Below are 19,791 nucleotides of genomic sequence, written 5' to 3' on the forward strand. Positions count from 1 at the left end.
AACCATCTTGAGACAAACCATTCAATTATCTGCAGACTTCTGTCTAATCTCTCAGTGATGACAGTGCCATTGGTCACACTCGCTTTAAAGTAAACTTGTTCAGATCTTCTAGTCGGCCGCATCCCCTCCAGTTAGTAACAGTTTGCAAGGTTCCATTTCCTTCACTGAAACTGGTTGTGCAGCCTCCTGCTTTAAATCTACCCAGTTTACAAACCTATTGTAATGTCTGATCTCACTGTGATGCTCAGTGTGAGGGTGAGGCTTCTCTGTCGCGATTTGACTTAATGAACTAAAGGCCTCACAAGTTGATGCAAGTTTTGGGCAAACACGCAAATGTTTCATTTAGATCACAATGGCAGAATGAGGTTTCAACCCAGTGAATATGGTGGGAAGGCAATAGTTATGGGACTGTTTGTCTTCGCAGTTTCTCCTTTTCGTGGTGCAGGATGGTTTCAACATTCCAATGTGCTTTGAAACAGTGCTTGTGTTTCTTGGTTTTGGAGCAGTGTAGAGCTGGACACTCCAGATCATCAGTGGTGCCAGATACCATTGATCAGGATCCACTGATGTTGGCTTGGTACCAGAGGCAGGGGAGTCAATGCTGAAGGGAACCTTAGTTGGAGCAGAATCAAATTCTTGATGGGATATATGTGATGTTGGAGCCAAGACCTTTCAGATGAAAAGCTCTATTCTGCAGTGCAGATCGCAAGGGCTAAATGTCTACCTGGGACTTCAGAGTATGTCTAGCAATTTTTGCCCAACCTCTAGAATATCTCGGACAATGCCAATGATGTTAAGTGGCTGAATGTAGTTACAGGACAATGCATGAGCAACAACTTCACAGACTGGCTGTGCTGGTCAATCAGGGACTCTAAGGAGGGATTAGCCATCAGAGACCAGGCTACAGGCACCCAACTACCTATGAGGAATGACATGGAAGATTTACAAATACAACTATTCCATCCTACTGTGCAGCAGTTTTAACTGAGTTTGTAATGTCCTTCACCAATTACAAGATAACCATGTTGAGACAAACCTTTCAATATCTATAACCTTCCTTTGGATCGACTGCTGATGATGTTACCATTGCTCACACTCCCTTCACAAAGTAAACTTGTTCAGATCTTCTAGCTGGTCGCATTCAGCAGAGAGATCAGCTAGTTAGCTTGTCTGTGCAGCTCCATTTCATTCACTTAAGCTGACTGTGCAACCTGCTGCCTCAAACCTACCCAGTTTGCAAACCTTAATAGATGTTTGATCGCATCGTGAGGGTGAGACTTGCTCTGTGATGTCATGGTTTGCTCAGTTAAAGGTGCCTTGATCGTGATGAAATTGTGTTAACAAACTGTCTTGGGCTTCATTTAGGGTACTGTCTATAGCAACATTTAGAGGTAATTATGGAGATGAAGGCTGTTTGTTGAAACTTCATTTATTCATCCAGAAATACTACAGCACTCAAACCCTCACTCCTACATTTTATTGTTTCTCAGTACAAACCTCCACCATCTGTTGGATATTTTTTTCTGAGTGGTTATAGATAAATACACTGTCTAGTAACCATGCTAGTTTGTTTAAGTTTCGCACAAGAAAGCCAAATTTTCACTTACATAAGAACATAAGAAATAGGAACAGGAGTAGACCATTTGGCTCGTCGAGCCTACTCCGCCATTCAATAAGATCGTGGCTGATCTTCTTGTGTTTCGAATTCCACATTCCCATCTACCTCTGGTAACCTTTGATTCCCTTGCCTAACAAGAATCTATCTACCTCTGCCTTAAAGATATTCAGTGACCCTGCCTCCACTGCCTTCTGAGGCAGAGAGATCCAAAGTCGCGCAACCCTTCTAGAGAAAACATTTCTCCTCATCTCTGTCCTAAAAGGGCGACCCCTAATTTTAAAACAGTGCCCCTTAGTTCTGGACTCACCCACTAGAGGAAACATCCTTTCCATGTCCACCTTGTCAAGGCTATTCAGGATCTTGTATACTTCAATCAAATTACCCCTCACTCTTCTAAACTCCAGTGGAAACAAGCCCAGTCTGACCAACCTTTCCTCATATGACAACCCACACATGAGCAGAACTACTGGTTCACAAGAATTGAATGAAAATTTTTGTCTAAAATAGACAAGGTGCTGTTAATCCCCATAATTGGGACCATTTGCTTACAATTAATGAAAGCTGCATTCTATTTTAAGATACAATTTCAAAATTATCAAAAGTTTGAGGATCATGAAAGTTCTTACTTCATGAAGAAGCATCAGTGTCAATTTTTGGGGAAACACAGGCTGGCATGCCTCTCCCGCCATGCACTATGCCATGCTGCATTGCTACATATACCGTACCCTACCAAGTTCTTGTATCATTATACCAACCGTCTCAATAAATTCTTCCTGCCCTGAAGAAATGGATAGATTATTTTGCAGGTAAACAGGAAATCGTCAGCACAAAGTTCCCTTTCTTCAGTGTGAACTTTTCTCTCTCTTTTGCAAACTGTATTTTCTACTTTCAGCCTCTTCGGTTGTTTCTTCATTTGCCGATCCTAAAATTTTTCCAGTACAAACAACTGTGGAATAAATCAAAAAGGTCAGTTTTATTCTGTGCAAAGTTTGCTCTTGGTTCAACTGCAGATGCTGAAAGAGCTGCAAGATATTACATTAAACTGACTTGAATGATTACTGTAGTAGTCACATTATGAGCATGGAACACCTCTTCCTTGTTGAAAAATGCTTCAAGTATTCTAAATAGTAATACAATTTATGAATTGAATTTACCTTATACAATTCAAATTCAATATAATGATTTTTAAAAATTCCTAACAATACAAAATTATCGCAAACCAATTTTCCTGTTTTAAAAATCAGGAATACCAATTATGAACTGGATTTTTATGTTCTGATCAATTAACCAAATTTACATTTTTCTATACAATTTGTGAAGTTTCACTTTAAATTATTTAATCAATATGTTCCTTTCATTTATAACCAGCACTTTAATTAAGGTTGAGTGTGGCTGAAGACAAAAAGGTCTGAAAGTAGTGACGAAAGACAAAAAGCTGAAATTTTTTGCGACAAGGGATCATTTAATTATAGCACTTTTTAAGATCTGTAATGAAATGTAAAAGTTTCTAGGCCACTTCAAATAGGTGGAATTATTCAACTTCAAATGGGTAGAAACATTAGCTTTCCCTTTGTTTACCTTCTATTACCATCAAGACTGTGGTCAATATATTTGCATAAAATCACCAAAGTGACCTCAGTGTTTCAGAATTCAATGCAGTTAGTGTATGTAATACAGGATGAAATCTATACTGACGACAGAACATGATCTTGTTGGATTATGTACATGCAAAGGACTACGGCAGTGCTTCACATACTATTTTCCAATACGAACCCATTTTAACATACCACCACCTTCTCAAGGGCAATAAGGGCTAGGCAACAAAGTGTGGCCTTACCAGGGATTCCCGCATTCCATAAATTAATACATGTATAAAAAAACTTGAAAATTAACTCATCGCCAGCAAAAACAATGCAGCAAAAAAGCAGCATAGTGACATTTGGTATGCTATTAGCAAAGTATTATCAGTTGACATAAAATAATACATCATATAAATATGTTTTTAACTCCGATCTGGATTTTTCCACCTTACCGAGACTTGGCTCCTGGTTGCTCCCACTGCCCATCAATGGGTGGCTGCACTTCCTCCTCGGCAAGTGCCACTTGGGTCCATAGTGCCGGTGAAGGGTGAGCTGCCTCCCCAGGGGGATAGGAGCTCAGGCTCTAGGGCCTCAAACTCCGGTGGACCGGGCAATGCTGCCTCTTCCATCGCTTGGCACTCAGGTAGCGCTGGGCCCCGAGGCAGACCGAGCTAGAGGCAGTGCAAAATGGTGACTGCTGCCGAGGGCGGGTTGTAGCTGAGACCAAGGTGGCTGGAGTCTCCCTTCCTCCCAGGGCCAGAGTGTGAAGCCAAACGGCAGGTTGTGGTTGGATCGGAGCCGAATCACTCCATCAGTAACGCCCGGGGCCTTGGATGGCAGCAGATGATAGCAGAAGAGAGAGGGGCTGGATGATGGCTCCCCCTGGTCAGGCGGAGATTAGAATTCCAGAATCCAAAAGTCAGAATTCTGCCAAACGGCAGAAATTTCTCATCCGTGTCCTATGTTAATGGCACTACGCAAATGCATGTTTTGTAGTAGACCGGATTCCTAGATCTACAAACTCTGCTTCTCAGCTACCACATTGAACACTAGGGAACGTTCCATTCACATCATATACGTTTGAAGTGCAAACCATAGCAATGCTGTTGTTCTAAGCTTATCATAATTGTCAGATTATGATCGGTTGATAGCACTCTCACCTCTGAGTCAGAAAGGTTGAGTTCAGATTCTGCTGTAGAGACAGGAGCACAAAAAGCTCAAGCTGACACTCCAGTACAGTACCGAGTGAGTGCTGCACTGTTTGAAGGTGTTATCTTTCAGATAATACCTTTAAAAGTCCTCAACTGCCCTCTCAGGTGGATGTAAAAGACCGCATGACACTATTTCAAAGAAAGACATGGAGTTATTCCTGGTGCCCTGGTCAATATGTATCCCTTAATCAACATAAAAAAACAAAAGCAGAAAATGCTGGAAAATCTCAGCAGGTCTGACAGCATCTGTGGAGAGAGAAACAGTTGACAGCACCTGTGGAGAGAGAAGCAGAGTTGACATTTCTAGTCTGTATGACCCTTCTTCAGAGCTACAGAGAAGTAGAAATGTGATGAAATTTATACTGTTTAAGGTGGGTGGAGCAGGTGAAGTTGGATAGATGGCCAGTGATAGGTGGAAGCAAAGGGGAGATTGACAAAGATGTCATGAACAAAAAGACAAAGGGACTGTTAATGGTAGTGGTAAGGACTAAAAAGGATGCTGGTAGTGGCATTAAGATAAGAAAGCAGAATGTGATAATAGCAGGTAAGCACTCTGGAAAGAACAACATGAACAAGTAACAGATTGCCCTTGTGGGGGTGGGGTGATGGAGGGGGGAAAGGGATCGAAAATGGGATAAGGGGGGATAAAAAAGAGTGGATAAAACAATGAATAAATTAATGAAAATAAAAATAAATAAAAATAAGTGGATAAAAAATAAAAATGAATTTTGGAAAAAAAGATTTTTAAAAAGGGGTGTATATAGAGGACAGAGTTCATGGTCTGAAGTTGTTGAACTCAATGTTAAGTCCAAAAGGCTGTAAAGTGCCTAATCTGAAGATGCTGTCAGATCTGCTGAGTTTTTCCAGCATTTTCTGTTTTTGTTTCAGGTTTCCAGCATCTGCAGTATTTTGCTTTTGTACCCAAAAAAACCTGGTCATTATCACATTTGCTTTTTGTGGGAACTTGCTGCATTTCCTCAGTGTCCACACTTCAGAAATACTTCAATAGACATTCATGACTGCACAATATAAAATGTAAATAAAAGCAAAATACAGCGGATGCTGGAAATCCAAAACAATATAAATGTAACTCCTTTAACTCCCTGGCCAATGACGGAACAATGTCATCTCGTGATTAATTGTTCTGTTTGCAAACTTATCAAATTGAAAAAAAACGAAGCTATATCGCAAACTTTAGTGGTTTAAAGGCTTTGAAATGGAGTATTTAAAAACTTAAATGCAACCGCTCTTTAACCCCTGTACTACACACAAATTTTTTCAATGATATTTATTCAGCACCTTTCCTTTGTCGGAACAAAGCGTCCCAAGGCGCTTCACAAAAGCATTATAAAACTTTGGGAGGGCTCTGATCTCCCCTCTTCCTTAAATAAAACTGTAGACTCTGGAAATCTGATATAATATAATTCACCTGAAAAAGATGTGAACCACAAGCCTTTTAACCTGCCTTTTTCCCCCGAATAGTAACTACCCCAATGTGTATTGCCCCTGCCTGTCCCAGGCATGTGTATTTCACTCCTCGACCCGCAAATGTTGCCACCGAATGCCCCGCAATGATGTCACAATGGAGCGTGCGCCCTCTGACCCCTACCGTCCTGGCGCACGGAAATGTGATTGGCTAAGAATTCAAAGCACCCTCCTCTGATTGGTGAAACTCGTACTGGCAAATTTGAAAGTTGCAGCGGATGCGGAGAGGGACAGAACCTGAGAAATCCTGCGCTTGATTGTAGGGAAGCATCAGCTGTTGCTGTCCTTTACAGCCATACTTAAAGACACATCAGTAAACTTACACAAGCGTGTGTATACGTGGAGGGAAGAAGTCCCAGTTTGAAGACTAATCCAGCGAAGCAAATCTACAGGCAGAGATTCTAATCAACCCGTGGATTGAGCCACATCAGTGAGAACTGCACAGGATTCAGAAACGTGAGACCGATTACATCTACAGTTGAATAGTGATGCCCAGTAACAGAAATCTTTTTGCATAACCGATTCAGAATCTGTGATTGACCCAGATATTCAGGTAAGTACTGTAAAGGGTTCAGTGTGGTGCAGGAATGTTACAGATAATTCTGTAGTTAAACTAGGGTGGAGTGAAGCCAATCCAGTAACTTTCTGATGGTAAAATTTGCAGTTATGCTGAATTAGTGGTTAGAGTCTGGAATGCACTGCCTGGTAATGTGGTGGATGCCGTTTCAACATTCAAAAGGGAATTAGACTGTTACCTGAAAAGGGAGAAGGTGGGGGAATGGCACTAGATGAGTTGCTCATTTGGAGACCTGGTGCTGACACAATGGGCCAAATGGCAGCCTCTTGTGCTGGACCAATTTTGTGATGTGTGAATCATTTACTGGTTTGTCCATTGCAATTGGATCCACCAGAGTTAGAATATTTGTTTCTTTTACTTATCCCAATCTCTCTTTTTGCACCTTCATCCCTTTTGCTATTTAATCATTACTGCCTTACGTCTTCTCACAACCCTTCCCTGCCCCTGTACTTACTTAAAACCTGCAACGTCTCTAACTTTTGCCAGTCTGACAAAAGGTTAATGACCTAAAACATTAACTTGATTCTGCCTGACCTTTTTTTTATTCTATGATGGTATGTGGGCATCACTATTTGTTGACCATCCCTAATTGCCCTTGAATTGAGTGGCTTGCTTAGCCACTTCAGAGGATAGTTAAGAGTCAAGCAGCTGTTGTGTAGGCCAGACCAGGTAAGGATGGTGGATTTCTTTCCCTAATGGGCATTGGTGAACCAAATGGGTTTTTATAACAATAAATGATTGTTGTCATGGTCATCATTATTGAGATTAGTATTATATCCCAGATTTATTAATTGAATTTAAATTCTACCAGCTGCCATCATGGGATTTGAACCCATGTGCCCAGAGCATTAGTCTGGGCTGAGATTAGTATTATATCCCAGATTTATTAATTGAATTTAAATTCTACCAGCTGCCATCGTGGGATTTGAACCCATGTGCCCAGAGCATTAATCTGGGCCTCTATTACTAATCCAGTGATATCACCACTATGCCACCATCTTCCTCACTTAGTGTTTCTACCATTTTCTGTTATATTCAAGTGTTACGTTCTTTTAGGAAAGAAAAAGCCAGTTCTCGATCTTGGCATTTGTCGATAACAATGTGATACAGGTAGATATATTTATCAATGGAAACATGTTCACACAAATTTGAAAAAAGTTTGGTGAGTAGGAAAGCAGTGAATTCCATTTTAGAGCAAATGCTGGCTCTGTGAGGGAAACAAATTAAATTACTTCTGAAAGAAGCAGAAAATACTGGAAAGAGGTTGGTCAACAATAAGTGGTGAGAACAAATAAAATTGAATTTTGGGTGCCAACCTTCTTTAGAACAGATGAAGATTGCACTTAAAATGTAAACTTGTCTGTTTGTCTTAATGGAATTCTGACTTTCTACTACTTTTGAAGTTTGTTTTTTGCAGTTTTTACTCTGGAAAGACAGACTCCAGAGTGCCAGTGACACTTCATTACATTTCACTGCCATTGACTACAATGAATAGAACTCCAGAAACTGAGCAGTACAGTCAGAATATTCTCATTTTGTGGCACTCTCACCTCAGAGTCACAAGGTTCTGGGTTCAAGTCCCACTCCAGGGCTTGAGCACAAAAATCAAGGCTGACACTCCAGTGTAGCACTGAAGAAGGGTCTTTGGGATGAGGCAATACACTGAGGCATCATCCGCCTGCTCGAGTGTCATAGTCACAGAGTTATGCAGCACAGAAACATGCCCTTCGGCCCATTGTGTTGTGCCAGCCAACAAGCATCTATCTATTCTAATTCCATTTTCCAGCACTTGGCCCGTAACCCTATATGCTATGATGTTTCAAGTGCTCATCTAAATACTTCTTAAATGTTGTGAGGGTTCCTGCCTCAACACCCCCTCAGGCAGTGTGTTCCAGACTCCAACCACCCTTTGGATGAAAAAATGTTTCCTCAAATCGCCTCTAAACCTCCTGCCCCTTACCTTAAATCTGTGCCCCCTGGTTATTGACACCTCCACGAAGGGAAAATGTTTCTTCCTATCTATGCCTCTCATATTTTTGTATATCTCTATCAGGTTCCCCCCCTCAGCCTTCTCTGCTCTAAGGAAAACAACCCTAGCCTATCCGGTCGCTCTTCATAGCTGAAACGCTCCAGCCCAGACAACATCCTGGTGACTCTCCTCTGCAGGGCTCCTCCCTTTCAATGCTAATTTGTTCAAGTATATCACAGTCTCCCTCCCTGATTTCTACACCTATATCGTCCTTCTCCATAGTGAACACAGATAAAACGTAATAATTTAAAACCTCACCTACGTCCTCCAGCTCTACGTACAAATTGGCACTTTAGTCCCTAATGGGCCCTACTCTTTCCCTGGTTCTCCTCTTGCCCTTAATATATTTATAAAATGCCTTGGGATTTTCCTTTATCTTGCCCGCCAGTGTTTTTTTCATGCCACCTCTTCGCTCTCCTAATTACTTTTTAAAGTACCCCCCCACACTTTCTATACTCCTCTAGGACTTCCGCTGTTTTTAGCCCTCTGTATTTGCCATAAGCCTCCTTTTTTCCTTATCCAATCCTCTATGTCCCTTGACATCCAGGGTTTCCTGGACTTGTTGGTCCTACCCTTCACCTTTAGAGGAACATGTTGGCCCTGAACTCTCACTATTATCTTTTTGAATGACTCCCACTGGTCTGATGTAGACTTCCCTACAAGCAGCTGCTCCCAGTCCACTTTGGTCAGATCCTGTCTTATCATATTGAAATCTGCCTTCCCCCAATTCAGGACCTTTATTTCCGGCCCATCTTTCTCTTTTTCCATAACTACCTTAAATCTTACAGAGTTATGGTCACTATCCCTGAAATGCATCCCCACTGACACTTCTACCACTTGCCTAGCTTCATTCCTTAAGACTAGGTCCAGTACCGCCCCTTTTCTTGTAGGACTTTCTACGTGCTGGCTCAAAAATCTCTCCTGGATGTACTTTAAGAATTCCGCCCCCTCTAAGCCTTTCACACCAAGACTATCCCAGTTAATATTGGGGAAGTTGAAATCCCCTACTATTATTACCCTATTATTTTTACACTTCTGAGATTTGCCTACATATTTGCTCCTCTATCTACCCTGACTGTTTGGAGGCCTATAGTATGCTCCCAGCAGTGTGATTTTCCTCTTTTTGTTTTTAACTTCTACTCATATGGCCTCATTTGAAGAACCTTCCAAGATACCATCCCTCCTTACTGCAGTAGTTGACTCCTTGATCAATTGTGCAATGCCACCTCCTCTTTTACCCACCCCCACCCTCATCACACCTGAAGATTTTATACCCTGGAATATTGAGCTGCCAGTTCTGCCGTCCCCTCAACCATGTCTCTGTGATAGCAACAATATCATATTCCCATGTGTTCATCAATGCCCTCGATTCATCTGCCTTACTTGTAAGGCTCCTTGCGTTAAAATATATGCAATCCAGCCTTGCATTATTCCCTTGTGCCTTAACAGGTCTATATTTGCTCTGCCTTCCAGACTGACTTAGTTTCTCTTCTATATTTGGCTATGCATCACCTCCTACTGTACCTTCACTCTGTATCCTACCCCCCTGCTGAATTAATTTAAACCCCCCACACAACAGCAGTAGCAAACTTCCCCATAAGGATGTTGGTCCTGTTCTGGTTCAGGTGCAACCCGTCCGACTTGTACAGACCCACCTTTGCCAGAAACAGACACAGTGATCCAGGAAACTAAAGGCCTCCCTCCTGCACCATCTCTTCAGCCACGCATTCACCCTCTCTATCCTCCTATTCCTACACTCACTAGCACATGGCACGGGGAGTAATCCAGAGATTACAACCTTTGAGGTCCTGCTTTTTAATATGCTACCTAGCTCCTTAAATTCTTGTTGCAGGACTTCATCCCTCTTTCTACCAATGTCATTGGTACCATTGTGAACCACAACCTCTGATTGTTCACCCTCCCCCTTCAGAGTGCCCTGCAGCTGTTATGTGACATCCTTGACCTTGGCACCAGAAAGGCAACGCGCCATCCTGGATTCACATCTACGGCTGCACCCCTCACTATTGAGTCCCCTACCACTATTGCTCTTGCACTCTTACTGCGATGTAAAATATCTCACCATATTATTTCTAAGAACAGGGGAATTGTCCATGGTGACCTGGCCAATATTTATGCTTCACCAGTATCACAAAAAACAGATTATGCAATCATTATCACATTTGCTGTTTGTGGGAGTTTGCTGTGCACATATTGGCTACCAGGTTGCCTATATCACAACAGTGACTACACTTCAAAAAATACTTCATTAGCTCTAAAACTCCAGTGATGGTGAAAGGTGCTTTTTATGCAAGTTTTATTTTAACCTTGAGGAATGGTTTTGAAACCAGATCAAAAGTGAAGTCCTCTGTACAGAACAAAACCATCTATCTTTATGCTCCATTAAGTCTGGTTATTGTTTGCTTGCAGCACCTGTGCCACATGTCCAGTGAAATAGAAACCAGCCTGCAAGGATTTTTCACTGATTGGTGTAACTTTACTATTTTCTCCATTATATGAAACTCAGTTAGAAATGCTGAACCTGCCAACACCTGATACAATAGTACAACTCTTGACTCGTTTTATTTGAAATTTCTACGACAACACTTGTTTTCACTTGCAGAGCAGAATGTTCCCTGCCTCTTCAGGCGCTGAGGTTCAATGCAGCGTGACAATTGAATACCTCAACCCAGCTGGCCAGGCGACCAAGCGCAAAAGCATTCGCAATGCCATTATCACCCTTGGGCGCAATGAATTCCGCGACCTTATTCTTCAAGTGCACGATGGCAAGCTGTCCCAAAACTTCACCCTCCGTGAAATCCAACTTTTCACGCAGTTTCTTCGGGACGGGAAGAGCTCCATTAAACTGATCCCTGACAATATTCAGATCCTGGTTTCGAACTGTCCACCAGATAAACTGAAAGTACTCTTTAAGACACTTGCCATTAAATACGCTGCAGATAAGAAGATCAGCAAACCGGTCAGTGGCCGAACGCGGCTGCTCTCCACACTTCCACGGACATTTGATACAATCAGCCCTGTGCAGGCACAGGACTTGAAACGAGCTAATGAGCTTCAGTCGCAGGGGACTGTGCAGACACCAATTTCTACCAAAGGCCTGAGAAATCAAGTAGGCATCCCAGGGCCAAGCAAGCAGATCAAACGACTACGGACCATCTCATCTGAAAACTGTCTGGTAGGTAATCCTTTCCCAAGCTGGTTTATTTAATGTTGGTTTTAGTACTACGTGGCATACCAGAATGCTTGCAGGAAAACAGAAAGCTGGTTGGCTTGAAGGATGATGTGGTATGACAGCTTTGGTGTACTGTGTTATGGGCTGCTTGTGCCCATATTTTCCCCATGCCAGATGGACTGTCAAGAAAGGTGCCAAGCAGGCAAGAGATGTTCCTTTCACTGAGAAAATTGTAGGGTAGTCTTCCCCCTCCTGCCTTGTATATCTGCCCTCCTGGATATTGTGAATAGGGTAGCATCGAGAAAGACAAATTGCATGCAAATCTCTCTCAATTCTCAACTAAGGGACTGCATGGAGATAGGGCAACAGCTTCATAAAGTTTCACTGTGGTATTTATCGTATAATCATGTGACCAAATGGGAAGAAACCAGGAATAACATTTTTTTTAAAATCCATACTTAAGGCTACAAAACCTCTTCCTATCCCATCCATTTACCTTTGGATCCTGGGTTTGACTTCAGTTCAGAGTAGGGTGCTACTCTCTTTATTAGCATTGAGGGTCTAGAGTGAAATGAGATTGGACAGCTCCCAAATTCAACTACACCTGAATTCTTCATGATATCTGTTCTTTATTTGTCACTAAAATCCATGTATATGTGTTATGACACAGCATTTTGTAAAGGCTGAGTTATTTAAAATCCCAGAGGGAAACTTTAAACCTATATTTTCAAGTGGTATGTTTTGAGTTGCAGCTCTAAATTCAGGAATATGACCAGTTCTTGAGAGGTTTTTATATCAAACTAAATGAAACATTTATTAATTTACAATAAATTAAACACGTATACATGGTTACAAATTACTACTATCATAACTTTTAACAAATTCCCAAATTAATCTCCACTAAGGCAACAATAACCAATAGACTTAAACAGAGCCAGGCAAAGCATTTATCACCTTACGAATTCAAAATGAGGTTCCTTTCAATTTGTTCTTTCGCAGACAGTGGTAGGCTTACAGGCTTAGATCTTACATGCCTCTGACCTGCACACACACAACTCCTCTGTTATACCCAACCTTTCCCTTTGAATGCAAGTTCTCATTGTATCACCAGGTCCTTTGACTCCACCTCCCCTAACAAATAAAACCCCTTTCATAGTACCAATTTATTAATAATATAAACATATTGCTTGGTGTCTCCTAGCTAGGTGCAAGATTTCACACCCCAGTCTTTGAATGGTTTATTCAACAAAATGCAAATGCACCCTTTACCTTACTGTTTACATCTCAAAACTACTATACATCAAAGCACACAGACTAGCTGGCTTTAATCCAATTAACACACACACAGACACAGACACTAAACCTTTTTTTTTAAAAAAAATTTCAAATAACATTATATACATTAATATCTCTTCATGACAATGTGACACACTTATTGTGAGTATTACAAGTTGAAATCCTCTGCTCTTTTGGCACACTCTTACACTCATTCCCCTTGGGGAAACCTGGCTGACCACTACTAAAGTTGAAAAGCTGGACAACAGGGAGGCTTGCACCTCATTATTGTATTTAAAATGCCAGTGGAGTGGGTTGGCTGTCCACCTTCGCATCTGTGTTAAAGCCAGAAGTGGGTGGATTGGAGGTCGGTTGGGATTCTAATTTCTTTTGTTAACCCCATGTTTTATCTGTTAAAGTTCCTCCCTAAGTTTTTTACAGTAGATCATAAAGCAGTAAAGTGAGGGGGTGGGGGGGGTGGGGATGGTTGGGGAGGTTTAGAAAATAAAAGAGAAAAGGCTTTTTGATGTTTGTATATTGCCCTGATGCAGGTTACAGAGATGAAACCTGCCAAAAAGCCCACCTTGTCAATGCCAGTGGTAAGGAAGCTCACAAAGGAACAGTCGCACATCCTGGGCATGATCCTGAAAGGAAAGAATATCTTCTTCACCGGAAGTGCTGGTAATTCAGTGGCTATAGTTAGGCTAAAAGAGGTAGATTGTGGAGACATTTCTTGTAGAAAAATACAATGGTTTCTGACCCAAATTATAAATTATTTAGTATAGGGTGGCTCAAAGTATTATACAACGGCAAAGCAGAATGTTTGCTTGGATATATGGCTGGTACAAGTAAGGGACAAACAGAAGTTTATCATCATACAAGGCAGACCAGATTATCCTGAAAGTGACAGAAATCCAGCACAGCCAAGCCCTGCCATCTTTGGTGGGGTCAGCAGGCGTTAAAGATTCCTGAGGAAATTTGGGATCCTTCCATTTCCTCTTTCCTTCCCACTTCTTACCCCTGCATTTTATACCAGCCCAGAGGTGCTTTATACTTTATTCATTTTGTCAAATGCAGTCTGTATGGAATGGGGAGCTTGGTGGGTTTGCATGTTGTTATTCCACCTCTGTTATCTGGAATCCAGGCCAAACTTACTCTTGCCTGGTTAGCTCTTGAAGAATGGAAGTAAAATTAGCTGTAGGTAAATCAGTGTTTTGTGGTTACATGTTCACAAGGCAATGCTTTCCATGGGTAAGCGTTACCCAGAGGTAAATGGATAGGTGTTGCTCAGAGAAGGGCAAGGCTAGCATGAGGAGCAGAAATGTCATACAGGGTAATTTTCCGAGATATGATCTAATGCAATTGTTAGGACAGAGGTGACAGATCTGTACCCTATTTCAAAGCTATGATGTTGATTATGAGATAAAATGTCGTCATACTGACACTGATTTTTCTCATGATATCTACCAATCATACTTTCCTAACCACTCACTTTCTTTCTTTTTAACTTTAAATCAAGGAACTGGGAAATCTTTCTTGCTGAAGAGGATTGTGGGAGCATTGCCTCCAAAAAGTACCTATACCACAGCGAGTACTGGAGTGGCTGCCTGTCACATTGGAGGAACAACTCTCCATGCATTTGCAGGTTCGGTGTGTGCCACAGTACTATATAGTAAACTGCACAAGACTAGGAATGAGAGAAGGGTCATTAGATGGTATTTTTGCTACAGGACTGCCAAGAGGGTCTAAATCAAAGTGCACATCGCAAAAAAAAAACACACATGGCGGAGTCGGAAACTATGCCTCTCAACAAACTAATGTTCACTAATACCATGACCCTGATGAACAGCTGGTTTTGGACTCCAACATTTAGTTTTGTATTTTCAAGTGACCAGGCACTATATAAATAGTTCTCTCAATCTGCAGAGGTTCAAAACATAGACTGAGGCTATTCACCCCATCAAGTTTGTGCTAGAACATTCCAAAACATATACTGCTCTCTTGCCATTGCCTTCTTTTTTTCTATACTTCTGATTCTTAACCATATTTTGAATGCTGCAAATGATCAAAACATTGCTATGAATGAACAAATGTCTTAAGAGTTTGAGATTTGACGTAGTGAAAGGACCGGAGTGAATGCTCCTCTCTCTAAAATGTGTTACAGATTTTGGATTTTTTTTTGTCATTAGGAATCGGCTCAGGAAAAGCTCCCTTGCAACAGTGTGTAGAGCTGGCTCAGAGATCTGGGATTCTAAGACAGTGGCAAAGCTGCAGACACCTTATCATAGATGAAATTTCCATGATAGAAGGAGAATTCTTTGACAAACTTGAAGCAGTGGCCAGGTATGTCATATGAGCTGCAAGACCACTGTAGCATAGTTATTTTTCTATCCCTCTCCTTTTTAATAGGAACATGTATTGTAATATTACTGCTGCACCCTGTCAGTGGCTAAGAGGAGATGCTGTTCACAGTTTACTATTAGATGTGTGAAAAATCCCCGCCTTGTTGAATGTGGCCACGTTTCTTAGAAGGAAGCATCTGACCTGTGCAGATTGCTTTCACACAAGAGCACAGCAGATCCATTTTGTTAGTCATTTGTACCTAGACCACTAATGTTCCAGATTGTGCTTTTTGCTGTTTTTATGGTACTCATCACAGCAAGGAACTTGGCAAATGTGCAATTCCGTAAATGATGCTTTTCTGATAACCCTGTATTCTTGAACCTGTTAACCCCGCAGTGGTTTCTGAAAGTATAACACTGTTAACAAGCTGAGAATATTGTCCGTTTGCTTTCTGTTCATGTATGATGGGGATGATATTTGGCTGACGAGCATCATAAAATGGTCTAATTTGGTGACATTCAAAGGCATGTCATTAGCTTCCACTTGTACACTAACAATAATCAGCTCTACCTCACTATCACCTCTCAATCTCTTTACTGTCTCTGTACTATTAGACTGCTTATCTTAGATGAGCCACAAATAGGAGCACTGAAACCATCTTCTGCCCATGCCACAATGTCCATACTCTCTTCTCTGATTCAGCCTTCCTACTGATTGTCTCGTATTGAATTGTTTGTAATCTTGGCGTTCTGTTCAACCTTGATTCAATCCTGTACATCCTACATCACAAAGGCTGCCTATTTCCATCTCTAATATTAGCCAACCTGTTGTTGAAACTCCAATTGATGCCTTTTGTCACCTCCAGTCTTGACTATTCAATTGCTCTTCTGGCTGGTTTCCCATCCTGCATACTCTGTAAACTTCAGTTCATCCTGCTGCCTATATCCTGGCCTGCAGCAAGACCATCTCACCATCACTTTTGTCCTTGGTAATGTACATTGGCTCTCAGTCGTTCAGCACTTTCAATTTAAAATTTTCATCCCTTTTCTCCTCTTTGAACTCTGACTCTGACCTCTTGTGTACCCCTTCCTCCCTTCACTCCGCCACTGGTGGCTGTGCCTTCAGACACCCAGGCTCATGCTCTGAAATTCCCTCCCTCTGCTTCCCCACATTCCTATTCACCTTTAATGCTGTTCTTAAAGCCTATCTTTTTCACCAAGTCTTTGATGACCCTGTCCTAATATTTCTTTCCTTGGCTTACTGTCATTGTTTCCTGTAAAGCGTAATGGGATGCTTTTCTATGTTAAAGGCACTATATAAATGCAGTTTGTTAATACAGTAAACAGAAATGGATGTGATTATAATGGGTTTCATAGAGTAGCGGCGCTGAGGTTTTTAATGGTACTTGTTACCATATACCTCATGTGTTTTAATCTGCTTAAGGTGCTCTATCTCAGATGGAATTTGTTGGAGACTCCTTTCCTAACAGCATTGTGGGTGTACCTACATCACATGACTGCAGCAGTTCAAGAAGGCAGCTCACCACCACTTTCTCAAGGGCAACTAGGGATGGGCAATAAATGCTGGCCCAGCCAGCGAAGCCCATGCCCCATGAGTGAATAATAAAAAAAAGTTTACTTGTGGACAACATCAATGCAGAACAGGGCATACGTATCGTGACTTTGACTTGAGAAATACTGGCCACCACTTTGTTGACTATTTTTATAGATACTTACTTACAACATGATTGAATGAGGCTCTGAAAATCCCAAGTATTAGAATTATAAAATTTCCTTAAATTGATGTGAAAAGATGAAGGATGGTTTCATGTTTATGGATGGCTCTCCTATTCCTTTGTAGTGACTGGTCGCTGAGTGTCTTGAGCTGATTCAGTGTTCCATTTTATTATTGCAGGATCATTCGGAAATGCAATGAACCATTTGGTGGAATCCAGTTGATAGTCTGTGGAGATTTTCTACAGCTTCCTCCTGTGTCCCGAAGAAATGAAAAATACAAATTTTGCTTCCAGGTAATGAGTTAACTAATCCAAATCCTTTTCTTTATTAACGAAAAGGGTTTCCATGTTTTGCAAAAAAAAAAAAATTTCCACCGCCTTGTTTCCTAAGCGATGCTCAGTGCAATGAAACACGGTTGAGTTTGGAGCATCTTTAAGTGCCTGCTCCTGACACACAATGGATTAAGGTGCAAGAACTGTGAATTGTTTTTTCTTGTACAGCCTGTGCCCAACAGACAACCAATTACAAGTTGTCAACATGTAGTGCAACATCATGGAGAATTGCAGGTGTAACTGTTTTTAAGCATATCAAAGTGTTAAAATGGTCAACGATTCGGCATCTACTGTTGATGTGCCATCAGCTACTCCTTTTAAGCACTGATGATGTTGGGAGGATCTTTGTTGCAAGTTTATTGTGTTTTGTGTTCAAAAGTTTCAGTAGCCATGCATCGGACTTTGGGACAGAGAACTACAACAGCCAACTTGAATAAGTTGCAGAGTGTAGGAGGGTGTTATCCAATCTGACTAGATTTGGGGAATTTTTTTTATTATGAAGGTCTTGGCTGATAGAATCAAGAATGATATTGGCACAGAACAAGGCCTTATGGCTTGTTGTAAGATAAAAGCAAAATACTGCAGATGCTGGAAATCTGAAATAAAAACAGAAAATGCTGGAAAAGCTCAGCAGGTATGAAGAGGAAGAGTCATACGGACTCGAAATGTTAACCCTGTTTCTCTCTCCACAGATGCTGTCAGACCAGTATTTTCTGTTTTTTTTTATTTCAGTTTGTTGTATCTGTGCTAGCTCTTTTAAGAGGAATTTAGCTAGTCCCAGTTCCTTGCCTTTTCCCTGTAACCCTGCAAATCTTATCCCTTCAGATGCATGTCCAATTCTGTTTTGAAAGCCATGATTGAATCTGCCTCCACCACACTTAGAGGCGGTGCATTTCAGATGCTGTAAGCTGCAGGGCTTTGGGCCGGGTGCAGGAAGGTGGGATTAGAAAGGGCACCTGGGTGTCTTCGGGCTGGCATGGACAAGATGGGCCGAATGGCCTCCTTCTGTGCTGTAACTTTTCCATGGTTCTATCCAAACCACTCAGTTAAAAAAGTTGTTTCCTCATTTTGCCTCTGGTTCTTTTGCCAGTCACATTAAATCAGTTTTCTCTGGTTTTTGAACCTTCTGTCAATGAGAACAGTTTCTCTCTCTGTCTACTCTGTCCGGACAATCATGATTTTGAAAAATATTGGATCAGATCATAACGTCAGTCACAAACGACGTTCTTTAAAGCTGCAAATTATAAAATATTTAATTGCCCTCCGTTCTATTAAGAGAATAGGCAGTGGAATTGATTATCTCTAGAGGTTACACCATGAGGGGCAGGAGAAGAAGTGCAAAAGGAGGAAACCAAACACGGAGAATACATAATTGTGTTCACTGCTTTGTTATAATTATTTTGTAAGTGGGGAAGAAATTACAGGAAGTAATACTCTGTTCCATTTGCTGGATTTTAGGAACCTCTGTTCAATTGCTCAGTAAAGTGAATGCTCTTTGTACTTTATTCAAGGCTAAGAGTTGGCAGAAGTGTATCCATATGAACATGGAACTAACGGATGTGCGAAGACAAACCGATAAAAAGTTCATTGCAATGTTGCAGGTTATTCGGCTTGGGAGGCAAGTATTCCATTACATAGTAGAGTATCCTGCAAGGAAACATCTTGTACCTTCCATTTTCAGTGATGCATTTAGTGACTGTTTATTGCAGTCACCAAATTGTTATTGCAGTTTGTGTATGTGTGGGATAAATCAGGTATTCCATCAAGTTGAATGAAGCTTGTTATATTTGACAATGAAAATCTGTCCAAAGCACGGCAGATATAGCCACTGAGGTAAACCATATTAAAAAATTTAAGAGACAGTTGAATTTGTTACTGGAGAGAAGAAAGGGATTGAGGGCTACTCTAAGTGCGATTGATTCTTCAAAAATTGGGCCTAATGGCCTTCTCCCATTTCTAAAATGTTATTTTATGTTCTTACTAAGTGCCCAATAAATATTTACAATGATTTGAATACTTGCAATTTTGTTAGAGATTGTTTAACTGAGTTTGGCCAAAAAAGGACCTATCCCCTCCTCCCATTCCATCTGTTGAAAACAGCAAGTCATGATTTTCTTGTTCTATTTTTCATTTGGGGAGCATTGTAGTAAGAGAAATTATATGAGCCAGTGAGCTACTGTCACTCTAATGAAGTGTAATTGTACCAGACTTGTCTCTGGGGGTGGCAGAGGCAGAAGGTTGTGGATTCAAGACCCGTTCCAGAGACTTGAGCGCATAATCCAGTACAGTATTCCACAATCTAAGGTGCAACTTTCAGATAAGACATAGGCTGGAATTTTTCGCTCCTGTTGGCGGCGGGCGTCATGGTGGGGGTGAGCAGACCATATGACGAGAAGGCCAAAAAATTGGTTTTAC

At 41.3% G+C, this 19,791-nt stretch overlaps 1 protein-coding gene across 1 annotated transcript in view; it reads left to right on the top strand.

The window, feature by feature from the left end:
- Nucleotides 1–6,113: 6,113 nt before the first annotated feature.
- The window catches only part of pif1 (PIF1 5'-to-3' DNA helicase homolog (S. cerevisiae)), a 31,141-nt gene continuing 17,463 nt past the window's right edge, over nucleotides 6,114–19,791 (top strand). Inside the window, exons 1-7 of the mRNA XM_078561822.1 lie at nucleotides 6,114–6,447; nucleotides 10,928–11,693; nucleotides 13,517–13,646; nucleotides 14,485–14,610; nucleotides 15,155–15,308; nucleotides 17,223–17,337; nucleotides 18,888–18,994. Coding sequence (XP_078417948.1) covers nucleotides 11,127–11,693; nucleotides 13,517–13,646; nucleotides 14,485–14,610; nucleotides 15,155–15,308; nucleotides 17,223–17,337; nucleotides 18,888–18,994 — 1,199 coding nt within the window. The 5' untranslated portion in view covers nucleotides 6,114–6,447; nucleotides 10,928–11,126. The remainder of the gene's footprint in view (nucleotides 6,448–10,927; nucleotides 11,694–13,516; nucleotides 13,647–14,484; nucleotides 14,611–15,154; nucleotides 15,309–17,222; nucleotides 17,338–18,887; nucleotides 18,995–19,791) is intronic.

This window comes from Cetorhinus maximus, chromosome 17 (genome assembly GCF_964194155.1).
Source record: "Cetorhinus maximus chromosome 17, sCetMax3.hap1.1, whole genome shotgun sequence".
In the NCBI taxonomy this organism is placed as follows: Eukaryota; Metazoa; Chordata; class Chondrichthyes; order Lamniformes; family Cetorhinidae; genus Cetorhinus; species Cetorhinus maximus.